This window comes from Sinohyriopsis cumingii, unplaced genomic scaffold (genome assembly GCF_028554795.1).
Source record: "Sinohyriopsis cumingii isolate HCF-2022 unplaced genomic scaffold, ASM2855479v2 utg002675l, whole genome shotgun sequence".
NCBI classification, from domain to species: Eukaryota; Metazoa; Mollusca; class Bivalvia; order Unionida; family Unionidae; genus Sinohyriopsis; species Sinohyriopsis cumingii.
Genome location: NW_028316269.1, coordinates 149,734 through 166,575, shown reverse-complemented (window position 1 = coordinate 166,575; position 16,842 = coordinate 149,734). Strand labels below are relative to the sequence as shown.

General features: G+C 36.6%; 2 protein-coding genes across 2 annotated transcripts; one reads left to right on the top strand and one right to left on the bottom strand.

Annotated features, from left to right (window-relative positions):
• The first annotated feature begins 1,253 nt into the window (after window positions 1-1,253).
• On the top strand, window positions 1,254-13,803 carry LOC149770129 (ATP-dependent helicase wrn-1-like). Its single transcript, XM_089949354.1, is given in 4 exon segments — window positions 1,254-1,675; window positions 11,696-12,436; window positions 12,548-12,696; window positions 13,396-13,803. Coding segments are annotated over 4 exon segments (1,569 nt in total). The 3' UTR covers window positions 13,653-13,803.
• A 1,223-nt stretch (window positions 13,804-15,026) lies between these two features.
• On the bottom strand, window positions 15,027-16,217 carry LOC149770128 (uncharacterized). The gene has a single exon (XM_089949352.1). It carries the CDS (start codon window positions 16,193-16,195, stop codon window positions 15,335-15,337), a length of 861 nt encoding a protein of 286 aa, XP_089805478.1. The 5' UTR covers window positions 16,196-16,217; the 3' UTR covers window positions 15,027-15,334.
• Window positions 16,218-16,842: the final 625 nt, after the last annotated feature.

Genomic DNA, 16,842 nt, shown 5'->3' with positions numbered 1-16,842 from the left:
AATTAATCAAGGAAGAGTGTTATGGATGTCAAAACGATCATCCCAGTCAAATTCAACACGATAAATGTCTGATGCTGAGACAAGAAGAAAAATTGGACGAGTATCTGGACAAAGCTTGGGGTCTCATCTCGAAAGAAGTCGTGTTGCATCAGTGGTATAAAGGCTTGCGTGAACATTCTTGTCCTCCATTAACGCCTCTGGAGATCCGTCGCATCGAAACTCTCGTGAACCAGGGTCCGAAGTCAGAGCTAAACGCTTTTTACTTCTCAGACATTTTCCAAGAGAAAATCAGGATCGAATTGATCACTTATCATTACCTGTGAAGAAAAAACCCCACACAAAACATGGATACCTGGGAACTTCATTACCTTTTGAACCACAGTTCGTACACTGCTTCTTGGAATCCTGTCGTCTGTGCTAAAGATGAACTCCATCATCGCAAACCTCAAGACCATCAAGCTTATGTGATCAACACGGACGACAGTCACCTCCCAGGAACCCACTGGATAGCCGTCTACTTTCCTCAAGAAGGATGTGTGGAATATTTCGATTCGTATGGATTGCCCCCTTTGGAAGACGATATCATTGACTTTATGAGAAGAAATGCTCAGACCACCCGATTCAATAATGTGAAATTACAAGGCACAGATTCCTTGGTGTGTGGACAATATTGTGTGTAGTTTCTGCATCATCGCAGCCTGGACTATTCCTTAGAACATTTAGTGACTCATTTTGATCCTCGTTCTTCTTCTAGAAACGATGTGAAAGTAGATCGATGGTTTTGTGACCATTATTCTGGTCTTTTGTCTCAAGCTAGGAAACGTAGTGTCCATCAATGGCCTAATGACTTCCAACAGTGGAAATCACAATTTCATTCACAACGTTGTCAGCCCTGTCCAAAATAATGTGTTAGTTGAAAAAATGTTTGTAATTTCAAAAAAAATGTTTGATGTTATATTGTTTGATTATTGTTAAAAATGTTATAGTTGTTTGTTAGTGTTAAGTGATTTTGAATAGAAAATGTTGTTTTGAAGAAAAATTGCCTTTGTCTTTTGTTTTGCTATTGGAATCTTGATTCATGCTCTTTGACTTCTTACTATCCCTCTCATGACACTCATTGAACGTTCCGGCTCGAAAACCGTGTAGGGATGTTTTCCTTCACGTCCGCGCTTTTACTTTAAAACCGGGGTTAGTCTCCAGTCTAACCATCCAGTCTGCAGCGAACGTAGAAGCAGCAACACGTATCAAGAACAATGGAGCTAGCGACGGATGTAATCTCAGCACAAGTCCTGAGTGCACTTCAAGGGTTAGGGCTTAAAGTTGCCACAGGATGGAGCATAAGAGCGCAGTTTAAGCGAACAACTCTACTCCTAATCTGGGAAAACGACAGAGAAAAAGAAATTTACGAGACGGCCTCAAGTCGGAACTGGAGACAGAGTAAGAACGTGGTGCGAGAGTTGCCCTCGCAACCACGTGATCCCTGCCCAGCGGCTACACAGATCAACACTCAACAACAGTCTACATCCTTTACCACTACAACCACTACAACCATTCCAGAGGCCAGGATAGAGGGAAAAACTGCTTTATTGACTACACCCGTGCAGTCAAAGAAACACCCACAACAACAAAAACTAGCTGAGGAAAAGGCAATACCCAGAAAAAACAGGCTACACCAGCAAAAACTCCCCAAGCGAAGCCTCCACCTGCTAAAAAGTCTACGCTGGAAGAGGATCTGGAGCTGTCTACAAGTAGCGCTGAAAGCGAACAGGAAGATCTACCAATTAGTACGAAAAATTTAATCAAGGAATTGGGGTTCAGCGCAGCAGTAACAGACATAAATAAAGCCGGCCATCTCATCAATGCTGTTCAATATTTAAATTTGCGCTCCCTAGCAATCCAGAGACCACGACCGATCCAATGGCACTACGGCGTACGTATTCTGAGTCAGTACTACCAAGATGCCTACGACTACTACAACCTCGATCTCGTAACGAAAGCTGCTCGACACATCGCAACCATACACGGCTTCTACTTCCCTGAGACAGCCAAACAGGAGCAGAGAACAGCGGAAGTATGCAGAAAATATGAGGACCGGGGGGGACGTTTGCATAAACAAAAACCCTTCTTAGGGCTACAAAATTGCCTTTAAATGTAATAGGGAACCAGATTGGTTTGGTTCCCTCTGGCTAACTTTTTACGCAACCTATTATGATCTGAATTGGTACCACCGTCAAACTCACCTACTACTTTCAAACCTAGCGTGATTCAAACTGATATAAGTCGCACAGACTTTACTGATTGGTATTAATTTTTATTTCTTATGTACACTCTGTACACGAAATTCCAACTTGTTCGTTGATATTTATTCTAAATTCTACAACTTAAATGAATTTGACTCAATAGCACAGGTGGCTTACACATTATTGGTATTAGGTATGTCCATTAGTACAACTGGACTTGATTTGAAATAAGTAACGGCTGGCGTTTCGGGAAGTACACAACATCCATGGCTGGCTTGCTGAACACCTCATCCTCCTTTACCACGCTCGGATTTCCTACAAAAGTGGCAAGATGTGGAACGATTTCCACTTGCCACAAGCCCAGGTGTCCTAAATGTGACGTCATAGCTGGCCAATGGCTGCTGACGTTACATACTGCTTGGGTTGACACCTGGGGTGACTAAAAGCAAACTGAATACATGAGTGTGGGTTTGCACTATTCCTACTCATATCTTAGGCCTTACATTTAGTATCGTTTGGGCACGCCACTACTGTCTACGAACTAAAAACCCAATCAATTAGTACTCTGTGAGTACATAAATGCCTGAGGGGTGCGGCACCATTCCTCCTCTCAGGAGTAATTAATTATTGCACCGTGTGCAAATAAACCATAGGTACATGTATATTGCAGACGAACACCTCTATAATTCAACTAAAAAAACAAAGAAAAGTCTAACCATCCATTGTCGACTCATCCTCCTACGAAGATGTGCTCCAGACTAGCTAAGCTAAACGAAGCCTACGTGAATTTGCATAGGGTCAGACACAGTCTGATACCGAAGCCAAAAGAGATAGAGAATGTGAGAATGTTAAAAGTCACTGAAGACATGATAGAAGAGCTCTTCAGAGAAGAAATTAACAGGGAGAAAAAAGAATGGAGAGAGAAGTACAGACTTCAGAAACAGCAGAGAGAGCATCAACAGCAACAGCAGCAGGAGCAGCAACCTGAACTTGACAGAGGCTTTGTCGATTGTCGTATCGATACCAAAGAGTTCTTCTCTTTCCGAAGAAGCAGACCTTATCCTGGGAGAAAGCCTATCGTGAAAGGAGGCCGCAATCTTAGAACCTAAAAAAGATTGCCATAGCAAAAAAAAAAAAACAAACAGCCCTTTTCAGGGCTACCGCAGCCTCTAGAAAAGAAATAACAATTGATTACCTATAATAAGTTCAAAAACATAAAAGTGCGTGTATCAGCACTTGAATTGTTTATCTTGCTTAGAAAGTGTGTGTGATTGTAAACGCTCACGTACGTTGGTGTGGATAGTAGATTATGATAATGATTTTTTGTTGTTTGAAGTGTGGGGATAGTAGATTTGGGTTTGATTTGACTGCTTTACGTATGTGGATAGTATATTATTTGTTTAATGAAGATTTTTTAGAATAGTGATGGGTAGTATAAAAAAGTGAGTGTTTCTTTTAGGTCCGCGCGTTGTTTGGTCATGATCTAGTTAATATAAGTTTTGGGTTTTAGGGGATGCTTTCCTTCACGTCCGCGCTTTTAGTATAAATTGAAAACTAGTCGTCAGTCGACCTACCCATCGTTGACTCGTTAACAACAAGACAATAAATGCAAGGATTGGAAATCTTCTAGAACTCCAGATGCACCTGGAATAGACCAGTCGTATAGTGAATGAGCTGGCTGCAGAGGCCATTTTTGAAGAAGGTAGAATAAAAGAGGAAGAGGTAAAAAAAGGAAAAAAGAAGAGGAGGAAAAGAAAATAGGAGAGAGGATGGCCTTCTATATACCAGAGACAGAGGATTGGGGTGCTGAAGCCAATCATCCTCCTTCTGCGCTCCCATCTAAGAGAGTCAACTGGAAAGATTGGAGTAGAAGATGTGTGTGTGGTGCCAGACCTGGAAGATGCCATCATTAACCAGGTGTAGTGGAGTTCTTAAAAAAACAGCCCTTTTCAGGGCTACCCAAACCTTTAGAAAAGAAATAGTAATCGATTTGCCAATGTGTGTATGTAGAGTAGTGTGAATATAAACACTGACCCTTTTTTTCCTAGTGTGAGTGTATGTGTTTGTTTTTGTAAGCGCTCGCGTACGTTTGTGTGGATAGTAGATTATTGGGTTTTGAAAATGATAAAGTAAGTTTGTGTGGATAGTAGATTTGGGTTTCATTTGAATGCTTTGCGTGTGTGGATAGTAGATTTTGGGTTTGTTTATTGCTGCTTCGCGTATGTGGATAGTAGATAATATGAGATGAGAAAAGTAGGGGATGTTTTCCTTCACGTCCGTTTTAAGTGATGATCTAGGTAATATAAGTTTTGGGTTTTATGGGATGTTTTCCTTCACGTCCGCGCTTTTTATATAAGAACCCACAACGTTCGTCATTCACACCATTCTACGGAATAACGGAAAGAAGAACATGGCAACAGTGACAAGTTTATTTAATGATTTGAGTCATAGCTATTTTTGGATCATGGATGGGACTTATATAGTAGAAAGATTGAATAAGGAAGGAAGATTTGAAGGTAGCCTGAACAAGTGAAGAGTCTTGGAGTAGCAAAAGATCTAATAGGGGGAATGATTGTGGAAGAAGTAGAAAGAATCAGAGGATTCATTGACACCCCTTACGTGAGAGTAGGTAGTTTAAAGGAAGCCTTGGATCATGTCATAGAAGTCAGGAGCTTCCTAGAAAATAGCTTTTATTGGACTGACTGGTGGTACGTAAAGTGGGGTTTTAACCAGTTGATAAAAGCAGAAGAACTAATTACAGAGGTAATGAAAGTAGAAGTGATGAAGATGAAAGAAAAATGGAGCAAAGAGAGAAAGGAAGAAGAGAATAAGAAGAAGAAATTAGAGTTTGAAAGATTGAATAACAACTGGATGAAGATCCAACATAAATTCAGAGCGATGGGTCACCCTGACTGGATAACAGAAACTGCAAAGAGGAAGAAGAAAGGAATAATGGAAAAAGTGAGAACTTGGTGGAAGAAGTGGAGGAAATAGAAGCAGAAGAAGAAGAAGAAACCCAAAGGCCCTTTTCAGGGCCACTCATAGGTCTCGAAAAGACCTTGACTTTCATTGCCTACCCCTTTTGTGTGTGTGTGTGTGTATGTGTTCTATCTCTCTCCCATGTTCCATTTTCATAGACCCATCAGGTCGGGACCGTATTAAAATAGGGTCCAGACCCTGTTCCATTTCCCCTTGATGCTAAATAGGCCCACGATTTATTCCCATGTTCCATTTCCCCTTGACGCTCAACAGACCCAAGATTTTTTCCCATGTTAAATTCCCTTGACACTATACAGGCCCACGATTTTTTGCCCATGTTAAATTTACATAGACGCTATACAGGCCCAGGGTGGTTTGTAATGCTAATTCCCATTGACGCTATAGTGCCCCCCTTCACTACTTGAGGCAATTAATGACACAAAGCGTTGAGATTGGCATGGTTTACCTATATAGGTTGCATTAAAATTTTCATTGCATTATTCATAAATTTAAAAAAAAAAAGAAATGATCAAGATCATCTGCACTGTTCATGCGTACAGAGCCTGCAAAACTAGTCTGTAAGTGTTGAGGGCATCTTCAGGGCTCTTCATAATTTCCAGGTTATTTTCTTCCATTACAATCTGGAAGAGTTCGTGCAGTTCTGAGTCTGATGGTTTATTTTGGTTAAGCCAACATTCGTCTTTGCATACAATGATGGTGTCCCAATCCATATCTGTTGCGTAATCTTGTGTTCCATAAACAAGGGCATTGTATACAGCACACACGTTCTGCCACTGGGTACATTCTGGTTTTTGCTAGGACGTATGCAATGAGTATTCCATACTGTTACAGCCTCGTCAATGTCTTCCTGTAATCGAACACACATATATAACTGCAGTAATTTTGTTAATGGTTTATTTACTTATACGTTCGTGTACTATAATATATATATATATATATATATATATATATATATATATATATATATATATATATATATATATATATATATATATATATATATATATATATATATATATGTATATATATAATTGTTTTATCCGCATAGCACAAATACCATCAGCGTTTTCATGTCCCTCTAATATCCATCCACCGTGACACAAATGCATAAATTTTGCCAAGTACAGTCGGATAGACAAAGTTTGCACTCTATGGTCCTCCTACATCAGTTGTGGGCATTAAGAATGTATCCAGTGGACGAGTAGCCATGTGAAGTAAATGATCTATTTAGAAAATTGCATGATCTATGTATACATGTCGTATCCCCTCGCGAGGAATTAAAGGAGCATCTGAGCGTATTAATGGTGAATAAAAGGAGTAAAACAGTTGAGAGTGAAGGAGAAATGAAAGTGTAACACGAATGGCGTTAAATTTGAAAAATTACACGATAAAAGGGGTAAAAACAAGAAGGTATTATTAGGGTTTGTGTTGTTCTAGGGGCATGTTCTAAATGCTATGCAAAAATTACGAATTTTTCAGACTCAAATAAATCATAAATCAAAATATTTGGCAAATGTCTTTGATCAGGGGATAAAGATATCTGCCCTTGCAAGATTTATGGTATATATATTTCACATCCTCCTGAGACTTCCACCCAATATATATATATATATATATATATATATATATATATATATATATATATATATATATATATATATATATATATATATATATATATATATATATATTATTATTATTATTATTACATGTTTAGGCTCTTACAAAATGAAACAAGAAGAAAGTGAAGACAGCAAGCTTTGTAAAATTAAACAAATAATTTATTTCCCTAGAATACCAATGTTAAAATGAGAAAAGGAACTTACGGTTCGACGAATCAAATCCAAAAATAATCCAAGAATAATCCATGAATTAAAAAATAAAAGTCCTAGTAATGAAAGGTCCTACTGAGTTCGAATCCCGATGAAATCCAAAATGGAAGGTCATTACATATGCTGTGGTTAGCGTTGTACTGATGTGTCAACAGTTATTTGTTGAAACACAGAAAATAATATTCCAGTGTTTGAATTCTGTTTAAATTTCAATAACTGTCCTTGTCCAGGAATTAATTTAGAGCAGTAGTATTTCCAGGGAAAACAAGCTTGTAATCCAAATAAATTAAAGTAAACAAAACAATTAGCCCAAAAACTGGTCACAACATAAAACACTTTAACTTCTCAACTGTTAAGACACTAATGACTATTCTTTCACAAAACATCAATAATAAATCTAGCTACAACGCAAAACAGATGCCCGGATGTGGGTCAATCCTCTGGTAAAATCTAATTGATACATGTTATTTGTCACGTACCCCAAGTATCGCCTCGATTTCACTTTATGAATCTTAGTCTGAGAAAGAATCACACATATTTTTTTATAAAAAGGCTGTTTACTATAACTCTCATTGATTTCTGAATCAAGGTCAGAAACTATATATATATATATATATATATATATATATATATATATATATATATATATATATATATATATATATATATATATAATGAGAAACATTCGTAAAGTTATCATGTCACAAATAAGTCATCAGGACAATATTATTAATAGAACAACTATTTTTTCTTAAGTAAGGATATCATGTTTGCCCTACTTGGAGAGATGCAAACTATGTTAATTACCAGTAAATAGGCATGAAGATGAATTATATAACATTCTTGTCTATCGTATCTCCTTCAAAATAGCCTGTGTCTTTCAGAAGTCCGAAGAACTCTATCCAAAACTGATAACATTCCATACGTAACAGCCGCCAAAACGATTCTATCCGCTGGTTAGCGGTACTTGGCCCAAAGATGAAAGACTGTGTGTTAGTCAGAAAGTTATGCATTTCTGCAACATGAGTATTCTCGGTTCCACTTTCGCCTCTTACAGCTTTTGGGCATGCACCGAGTTGCTCAGTTGCGTCAATGTAATGTCCTGCGATAATGCGTGGATTCCTGCTTGAACACGTTACCTTGCACCAAAATGATTTTCCGTGAAAATCCATCCATGCAGCCATTGATGCATAAACCGTATTGTTTCAGTTTGTCGTAAGAATCCAGATGCCAGGTAAAGTTAGGCCCCTTGGCATAATAATTCCTTCATCGTAGTCTTTTTCTTCTTTTAAGTTCACACCCCTTAGGGTCTTAAAGTGAAAGCAAAACTGCAACGTCAGATCTTGAAGTTCGAAATCCTGCAAGTAAACATTTTCGATGCATCAGGGATAACCATTTTGACAGCCAGATTTACTGATCTGCTCCGCTTCGTATAAAGCTACATTCAAAATGTTTGATGGATACTTTCTCCTATATAATCTCAATTCCGTCAGCCTTCGTTTCAATGTTCTCATACTGATAACAATCCTATGATTGATTGCCAAACAGCAAATAATTTCAGAATAACTTAATCCAAGGGAAAAATACAACTTTATAAAAGCAGTAAAATCCATAACTGCATGTTGTCAAATTTCCAAAGAAGAAGCAAGTTTCTGCCTTGCCGTACAAGATTTTATTGCGAATATTCGCAATATTATTGCATTTATTCGCAATAAGTATTACGTTTATTCGCAATGTATTACAAATATTCGCAATAAGTATTGTGCTTATTCGCAATAGTATTGCGTTTATTCGCAATCTATTGCGAATATTCGCAATAAGTATTGCGTTTATTCGCAATAAGTATAAACTGTCCAGTGAGACCTAAGTCTGGCGAACGCCGACGCCATATTGTCACGTGATCAAAACAAATGGCCTCGGTAATCTAACCATGGCACATTTATTGCTTTAATATTCTTTTTGTTAGTGACACAATGCGAACTTTACTAATACTTTCGATTTGAACTGTAGCAGTCGTTATCTTGTATTCAAGCTTAACCACCAATCGGCTATGTAGGTATATACAATGAGGCGAAGACGAAGTATAGGGTTACACACAACAATATTTTGTTAATATTACACATTTCCCACTATGTCATCTCAAAACTTCATTTTCCAATCGATTCCTTGATAAATCTTACGTCGAAATTGATATGAGATTAAGTACAACAGCTTTAATTTTGCCAAAGATTAGGACGAAAATATCTTCCCAATATTACCAAGGGTGAGGGTAACGATTGTTTTGCAAATACTGCACATTTCACACTGCGTCATCCAAAATATTCTAATTACAATGAATTCCTTGACCAGTTTTATATAAATATGTATATATCATTTTCCATGACAGCCCAAATTTTGTGAAATATTAGGATCGATCTAACAACCTTTTCTACGAAGGGGCGAAAGTGACGACATTTTGTCAAATATTGCACATTTCGACTGCATCATGCACGACATTCCATTTGCTATCAATTACTTGATAATTATTACGTCGGAATTGGTATAAGGTGATAGGTAACATCCTTAATTGGCCAAAGGTTATTGTCAAATCCCTTCAATGAAGGGTTGGGGGGAAATGCTGCCAAAAACTGAATATTTTAGACAGCATCATCTCAATGATATTGATGTACCGTTGAACATGACAATCCACATTTTGCGAAAGATTAAGCCCAAAATACCAACCATTTTTTTTATTAGGCTGACAGTCTGGCTAACATTTAACATTTCTTACTGTCAGTTCCATTTCAAATTGGTTTCTTGAAAGAAAGTGGCATAGCATCCCGTACAACCTGTGGTGGTGGTGAAGGAGCCTAAAATACCATCAAACTTTATTGGGAGAGGGCCCTATCAGTAAGTCTTTGGGAGTGTAGGAGCCAAATTTCTTGCTACACCACTTACATTGATATTGATATATTACTGTAAATATATTCTATTCATTAGGCAAGGCACATTAATTGCCTCCATAATTAATGTGCTGCTGTGTTGCAAGATTTCCAAAACAAACCATGAACTGCATTCAGGTTTCATTCACATGCTTATATTGGTAAGATTCTTCAAAATTCACTCACTATATCATATCATCATAACTGAAAGACAATGTAAGTACATTTAATGTTAAGCACTGTACAGAAGTTTTAATGTTCTCATCACTAATTTGATTTGGTTCCATAATTAATGCTGTTTTCAATATTTAGTTAATAAACTTCCAAAACTTAGTATAAACTTAATTTTTCAGTATCACTGTAATGTTGAGATATGCATTGTAGACAAGTTGAGACAAATGTTTCGTATTTATTTTGTACTTTTCATCATTGTTGAAGTATGACATGAAATTGAACAGTATTTTCATTTCTTATAATGTCACAATCATTCATCCAAATATATGTCCAAACAGTTATTTCTCAATTTAACCAAATGTGTTGTCGGATTTAAATATAAAAACAAAAATACACTGACATGTACATTAAAGAAACCACTGAGCCTTGTATGATTAAATATGGACAGCAGTAATTCTGAGTTGCTTTGATTTAAATGGAAATGTATCAAATATAACACTTGCAGATGTGACTTTCTTAGTTTCTATTCGTCATCTGTCATTGTCATGTTCTGATAACTGAATACGTATAGTTATATGCAAATGTGATACATATTTCAATTTACGCCCATGTGTACACATATGAAAGGAAACAAATGAAAGTGACAGCATGTCTTACGATTGTTTTATGTGTGTATATATAATCTCAAATGAGTTCATTAATAAGGAATAAGTTATGTAACATTCATATCGACTGAGTCAAAAGAGTTCAATAAGTAATATCAATTATACTTGTGTTACAATGAACACCAGCTTAAGCACACATTCTACATTCACTTCGTGCAGTATTAGTGCTGAAACACATGCCAGCCTATCATGATGCATGTAGTTTTCATGATAATTATTTAATATGCATCAACAGAATATGATTCAAACTTCGATGAGCGTTAATCAGTGAAGTATTCATCAAGTATATGTATGAGATACATGTATGTGCAGTCTTTTTGAAGCATAGAGGGTTTCAACTTAAGATGTGTTATAGAAAGAAAAACTAAAAAGGGGGTTATGTAGTAAGAATGAACATTTTCAAAGGATTTTTTCCAACATCAACATATTTCAACTAAATTGGATGACACAAAACACTTTGTATGGTCTTGAATATTCTTTATCATTCAGATAGTAACAGTATCTTCCAACACACATGTGCACACACACACATTAAGAACAACCTCTAAAACAAATCTGCTTAAAATAAATTAAAGTAGTTTTTATTGACATTAAAAATCACAATATTTTAACGACATGGTATTTGTAAAAATATATCAGAAGACAGACTGCATGAATGATAAATGGCTTCGTACTAAGATTGGTTTGCTGACTGAAAAAATTAATTTAATCTCATGTACACTTATTGATAAATAGCAACCTTCATAAAAGTGGTTGTTTGCCAGTGTTACGTTATCAAAGCTTTCTCATTTTCGTCCTATTTGCAAGTGGCTTACTTAGATCGGATGTGTAATCTCAAACAAGCTGTCATGAAATATAACCAGACAATTTTTTGCTTCACAGACACCAATTACTGGGCTCAGGCCCAGACAAATAGATGCTTTGTACACCCTGAGAGAATCCAAAGACTTAGTTGTTGTATTACCCACAGGATATGGAAAAACTTTGATTTTTGAACTGATTCCTTTCTACCTTCAGTGCAAAGTCGTAGTACTTGAACCTTTCAATGCCATTCTTAATCAGCTTTGCTCCACACTTGATGGGCATGTGATACATGTCACTGAACATTTTCAAGATCACAGTACCTTATGCATGGGTGAATTTTCATATATGGTTGGACACCCAGAAGACATACTGGATAAAAATGTTCTTGAATGCTTACTTGAGGCTGAATGGACAAAGCAACAGGTATGCTTGATTATTGATGAGGCCCAATGCATTCTGCAGTGGCAGGATGAATTTAGACCTGCATACAAGGAGATTAAAAATCTTTGGGCTGTTTTCCTTGTTTGTACAGTGTGTGCTATGACAGCAACTATTAATAAAGGCAGCATCAAATCTATCAAGAAAGAGTTGAAACGTTCCAGATGCAGCATAATTATCTGTACACCTCTTCAAAGAAAAAGCATAAGTTTGCTGGTAAGAAGACGACGACCATATTCAAGTGACACAACACCAACTTCACCTTATGACTGTGGTTTCAAATCACCGTTTGAGGACCTTATTAGAACAAAGGAGAATGGGTCATGCTTTCCTGTCACAAAAGTCTACACAAGACGTCTATGGTGTGATAAATCTATTGAGCAAGCTAAGCTACTTCTAGGTGATTAATTGTTCAATGGAAGAAAAAAGGAAGAAAATTACATTGTTGTGCAATAGCACTCTCCACAATATAGCAAAGTAAATGAATTTATTCTGTGCTGTCTTTCAAGTGAAAACAATCACATAAAAATCATTTTTGCGACAATTGCAATTGGAATGGGCAGTACTTAGAAAGGTGCATAGAATAGAGTGATTCATGCTGGATCCCCATCTTCGGTGGAAGGTATACTCATGCACACCATAAAATCAGTCATTGTTGTATGTATATTAGGTCTGAAAATATATACAATTTGATAGCTGCATTATGTCTACTGCCTCAGATATAATAGTTGGAGTCTGTTGGTCCTTAAGAAAAAGTCTGTGCACAAAACAGTGATAGAAAATGAATTTCTTCTTCGTCTTCTCAATTAATTTACCAGTTCAATTAGTTGATTTTAGTAGTCTTGGAAGGAATGCAATATTTAATTCAAATACATGTATGTACAAATATTTCTCTTCTCATCAAGTGAACTAAAAATGGAAATTTTTTCCTTATAAATTTTAATAAGGAAAATGAAGCAGAAAACCCATTGTTATATTGACTTTCACCATATCCTGAACTTGTCTTTAGGACATGAGAAATTACTTGCCTTTCAAGCATGAATCCAATACTAGGTTTTCATGTGTTTCATTATATATATATATATATATATATATATATATATATATATATATATATATATATATATATATATATATATATATATATATATATATATATATATACACACATATATGCTCGTCAAGTCTGCTTATAATGCATGGTACATCATATGTAAAGCCATACATTGTTTAGAATGTTTTATTTTAGTATACTTGTATTCTAGGATAGAGCTATGGACTCTTTGTAGAATAAAGAATACATATTTTCATTTCACTTCAGAGTATGTTCAAGAGGTTGGTCGAGCAGGAAGGGATGGCCTTAAAGTTGAAGCCATAATGTTTAACAACAACAATGACTTATCTTTAAAACTTCTTGAGAAAGATATGAAAGGATATTTAACACTTGAAACTGGCTGCAGACGCCAATTTTTGAATAATTATTTTGACTGTCCATATGAGGCAGCTGAATTTATATGCTGTGACCTTTGTCAAAATGATGCACTTGAAAGTGCATTTGGTATGAAACAGATTGCATGACAAAATCAAATAGATAGATACCTTGTGCATATGGCTTTAAAGGAATATGTGAGAGCTGATACATCTGGTGAAATTGTATTTCACCTGAATAACGATTTACTTCAACGCATAACTGAAACATTTGGTATTATACCTATGGACATAAATGAAATTGTTCAATATTGCAATATTCCTAGGTACATTGCTGATTCACTGAATGCAATGCTTTTTACCTTCAGGAAATAAAAAGTTATTCAGACTAAGCAAGTAAATGTTGACCGCTCTGGTAGCCTAGTAGTTAGAGCATCTACCTTGTATGTGGTAGGTCATGGGTTGAAACCCTGACTGAATCATACCAAAGACTTATAAACATGGTACTAACAGCTGTCTCACTAGACGTTCAGCATTAAGAAGTTAAGTGTTAGTTCTGGTTGCCTGGTATCAGGATAATGCTACTGCGTGGGACATAATGCTACATGTCTGCATAATGGTGTCACTGTGCTAGACATCACTATAAAATGTTGCACTACAGACATTGTAACGATATGACTGAAAAATTGTTAAAGCTGGGTTAAAAATGCAAATCACACACACAAGTAAATGTATGTCATGTCACCCTTTTTTATTCAAATCCATTTTAATTTCCTATTGACCATAACCTTGCCAACAGGACAGAATAAAGGTGGGCATGTGTGTAGGTGAAAGTATAATTTAAAAATAAGACCATTGCCTCTCCAACCCCATCACCTCGAATTAGGGATCTGACTAATAACAAAGTATTCATCATTCTCAAAATACCTTAAACTTGTATCAGGAGCAGAAGGAGACTATGGTTGTGGAGACAAAATATGACATTAATAGCTTCCAAATTTGGGAACAGTATCGCAGGAGAAAAAACTTACCTGTTGAAGACACTATCACTATCGAACAAACGAGCGATGCCTATGTCTTGCCTCTGCCAAAGTTGGAAATACAACTAGAGAAATGTTGTACAAATTGCTTACTTAAACGAACCACCATTCCCCCCCCCCATGCATGTGTGGGATTATTTTGATGTTATTGATTATCATTGATTAGCAAGCGTGGTACTAGTGCATGCCTGCAGGTGTAATTACAAAAAAGGGGCAATAACGTTGTGTGTGTGATTGGATTTTAAACATAGCATTTAAAAAATGTTCAGTCATATCGCTAGGATGTCTGCAGCGTGTAAGTTTATAGTGATGTCTAGCACTGGGGCAAAATGCCACAGACATTTATCGTGTCCCACCCAGTCACATTATACTGACACCAAGCCCACCAGTCCTAACACTAACTTCTTAATGCTGAGCACCGAGCGAGGCAGCTGCCAGAACCATTTTTATAAGTCTATGTGTGACTTGTCTGGGGTTTGAACCTGTGACCTTCTGCATCTGAGGTGGATGCTCTAACCACTTAGGCCATCAGAGCAGTTGGCAATAACTATTGCAAAATTTATAACAACACTGATTAATCCATGTTTGCATCATCCTAAGATGACTATGCATGTAATATGTAAAATTTATCATATATTTCTGTCATTAACTGAGAATAAAGGATAACAACCCTGTCATTTATTCAACTGAGGTTTAATTTAAAATGGGCTGCTATTCGTACGTATTGTGGCAGATGATGGTTCTGTAAAATTCCATGATGGAGGTTTACTGACTGTTTTTAGAAGTTTAATTTTACTTTCCAGATTCAAATGCCAGTCTATCTTTGTGATAATCTATCCAGGACTCAAACTCAAGTCTGTTTACTGAATCTGCTGGTGCCTGTATACTTTTGTGAGCACTAAAAGACCTGCCTGAATGTGGTACAAAAGGTTTCACTTCTCGCAGATCATATATCATTTTCAACTCATCAGTATGAGAGTTTCTCTGTTTGTGATAGCCTGCCCTCACTTTTACATCAGATACACTGTCAAAATTATCAGCAATGTTGTCCATGACCGCTACGGCTTTAGATCTGGCCAGTAGGTTTTTGTCTTTGTTCATTGGGCCCAGTCCTTTAAGCATTTTGTTTGTCCTTTTAACAAGGTGTTCCATTGCTAGATCTGCTGGTATATGACTATGTTTTTTCCCCCTGATATTGACAAAAAGGCCATAGACACTTTGATATGCAGTGCGCAAACTGTATGATGCTTGCTGATGGCATAATAGGCGCAAGAATTCTAAAGCATATTTATTTCTGCTGTTATGGCTATTGAACATCAACATCGTGTATTTAAGGCAACCAAGTAACCTGTCCCTGTCAGGTCTGTGTATCACATCCAAAAACTTCATGTACAGTAAACCAACCTGTAACACAGTATGTCCATACTGATGCACATGATCAGTGTCAATTGGCTTTAAAACTGTCTTTTTTCCTTGCTTCAAAACATATATAGTTTTAACTTCCTCATCGCTAACTTTAATTTGAATGGGGATCATTGAATCCTTGACAGTTTCTTCAACAATCATGTAAATCTTGTGCCCTGAGAAGACATACATTTCAATAGCCTGCTGGAACCACATATCTGCTATAGGGTCTGGAGGTATGTTCTTCATTGGAGTACTGTTTAGATCATGAAGTCCGAAGAAATCACACAGTGCCTCATCAATGTATGATTTAACAAATAACAAAAAGTAACAAATAACAAAAAGAAATCTTTGTCTACATCATGATTATTCACGTCAGCATTCACATCATGCCGTCATATACGAATTCTCTCTCCATTCATAGAGCCAGTTTCAAAACTATCCAAACTAAAGAGCTTCTGATAAGCCATTGTCAAGAAATTCATAGCTGTATGCCAGAGTTCAAAAGTAGTTGGATACATATCCCTCAGTCTCTCTCTGGCATCAAAAGCACCTTGATGTACTCCTTTTGCACCACTAAATCTCCCTGGTCAATTGATCACCACCTATATGCACTGGAGGATGATCTGTGCATCCATAGATTTCATCTATCGTTTCATTGTATGACTGCATTATTTTACAGACATCACTATACTGCTGTTCATTGTAAGGAAGAACTGGAAGTGGAACTATGACTGATTTATTTGCAAGCTCCTTAGAAAATTCAACTTCAATTTCACTACAATAAAAATTTTAAACTTTTTTCAGAAAGGGGAGATAATACACTGCTGCATTTAAAATCATAGTTGTGTAGTTTGATTTTAAGCTTCTCTGATCTTTCTCTGAAGGAGACAGCT

What these genes read in the sequence shown, in the direction of transcription:
- LOC149770128 (XM_089949352.1), bottom strand. Translation starts at nt 16,195, where the DNA reads ATGAAGAACATACCTCCAGACCCTATAGCAGATATGTGGTTCCAGCAG.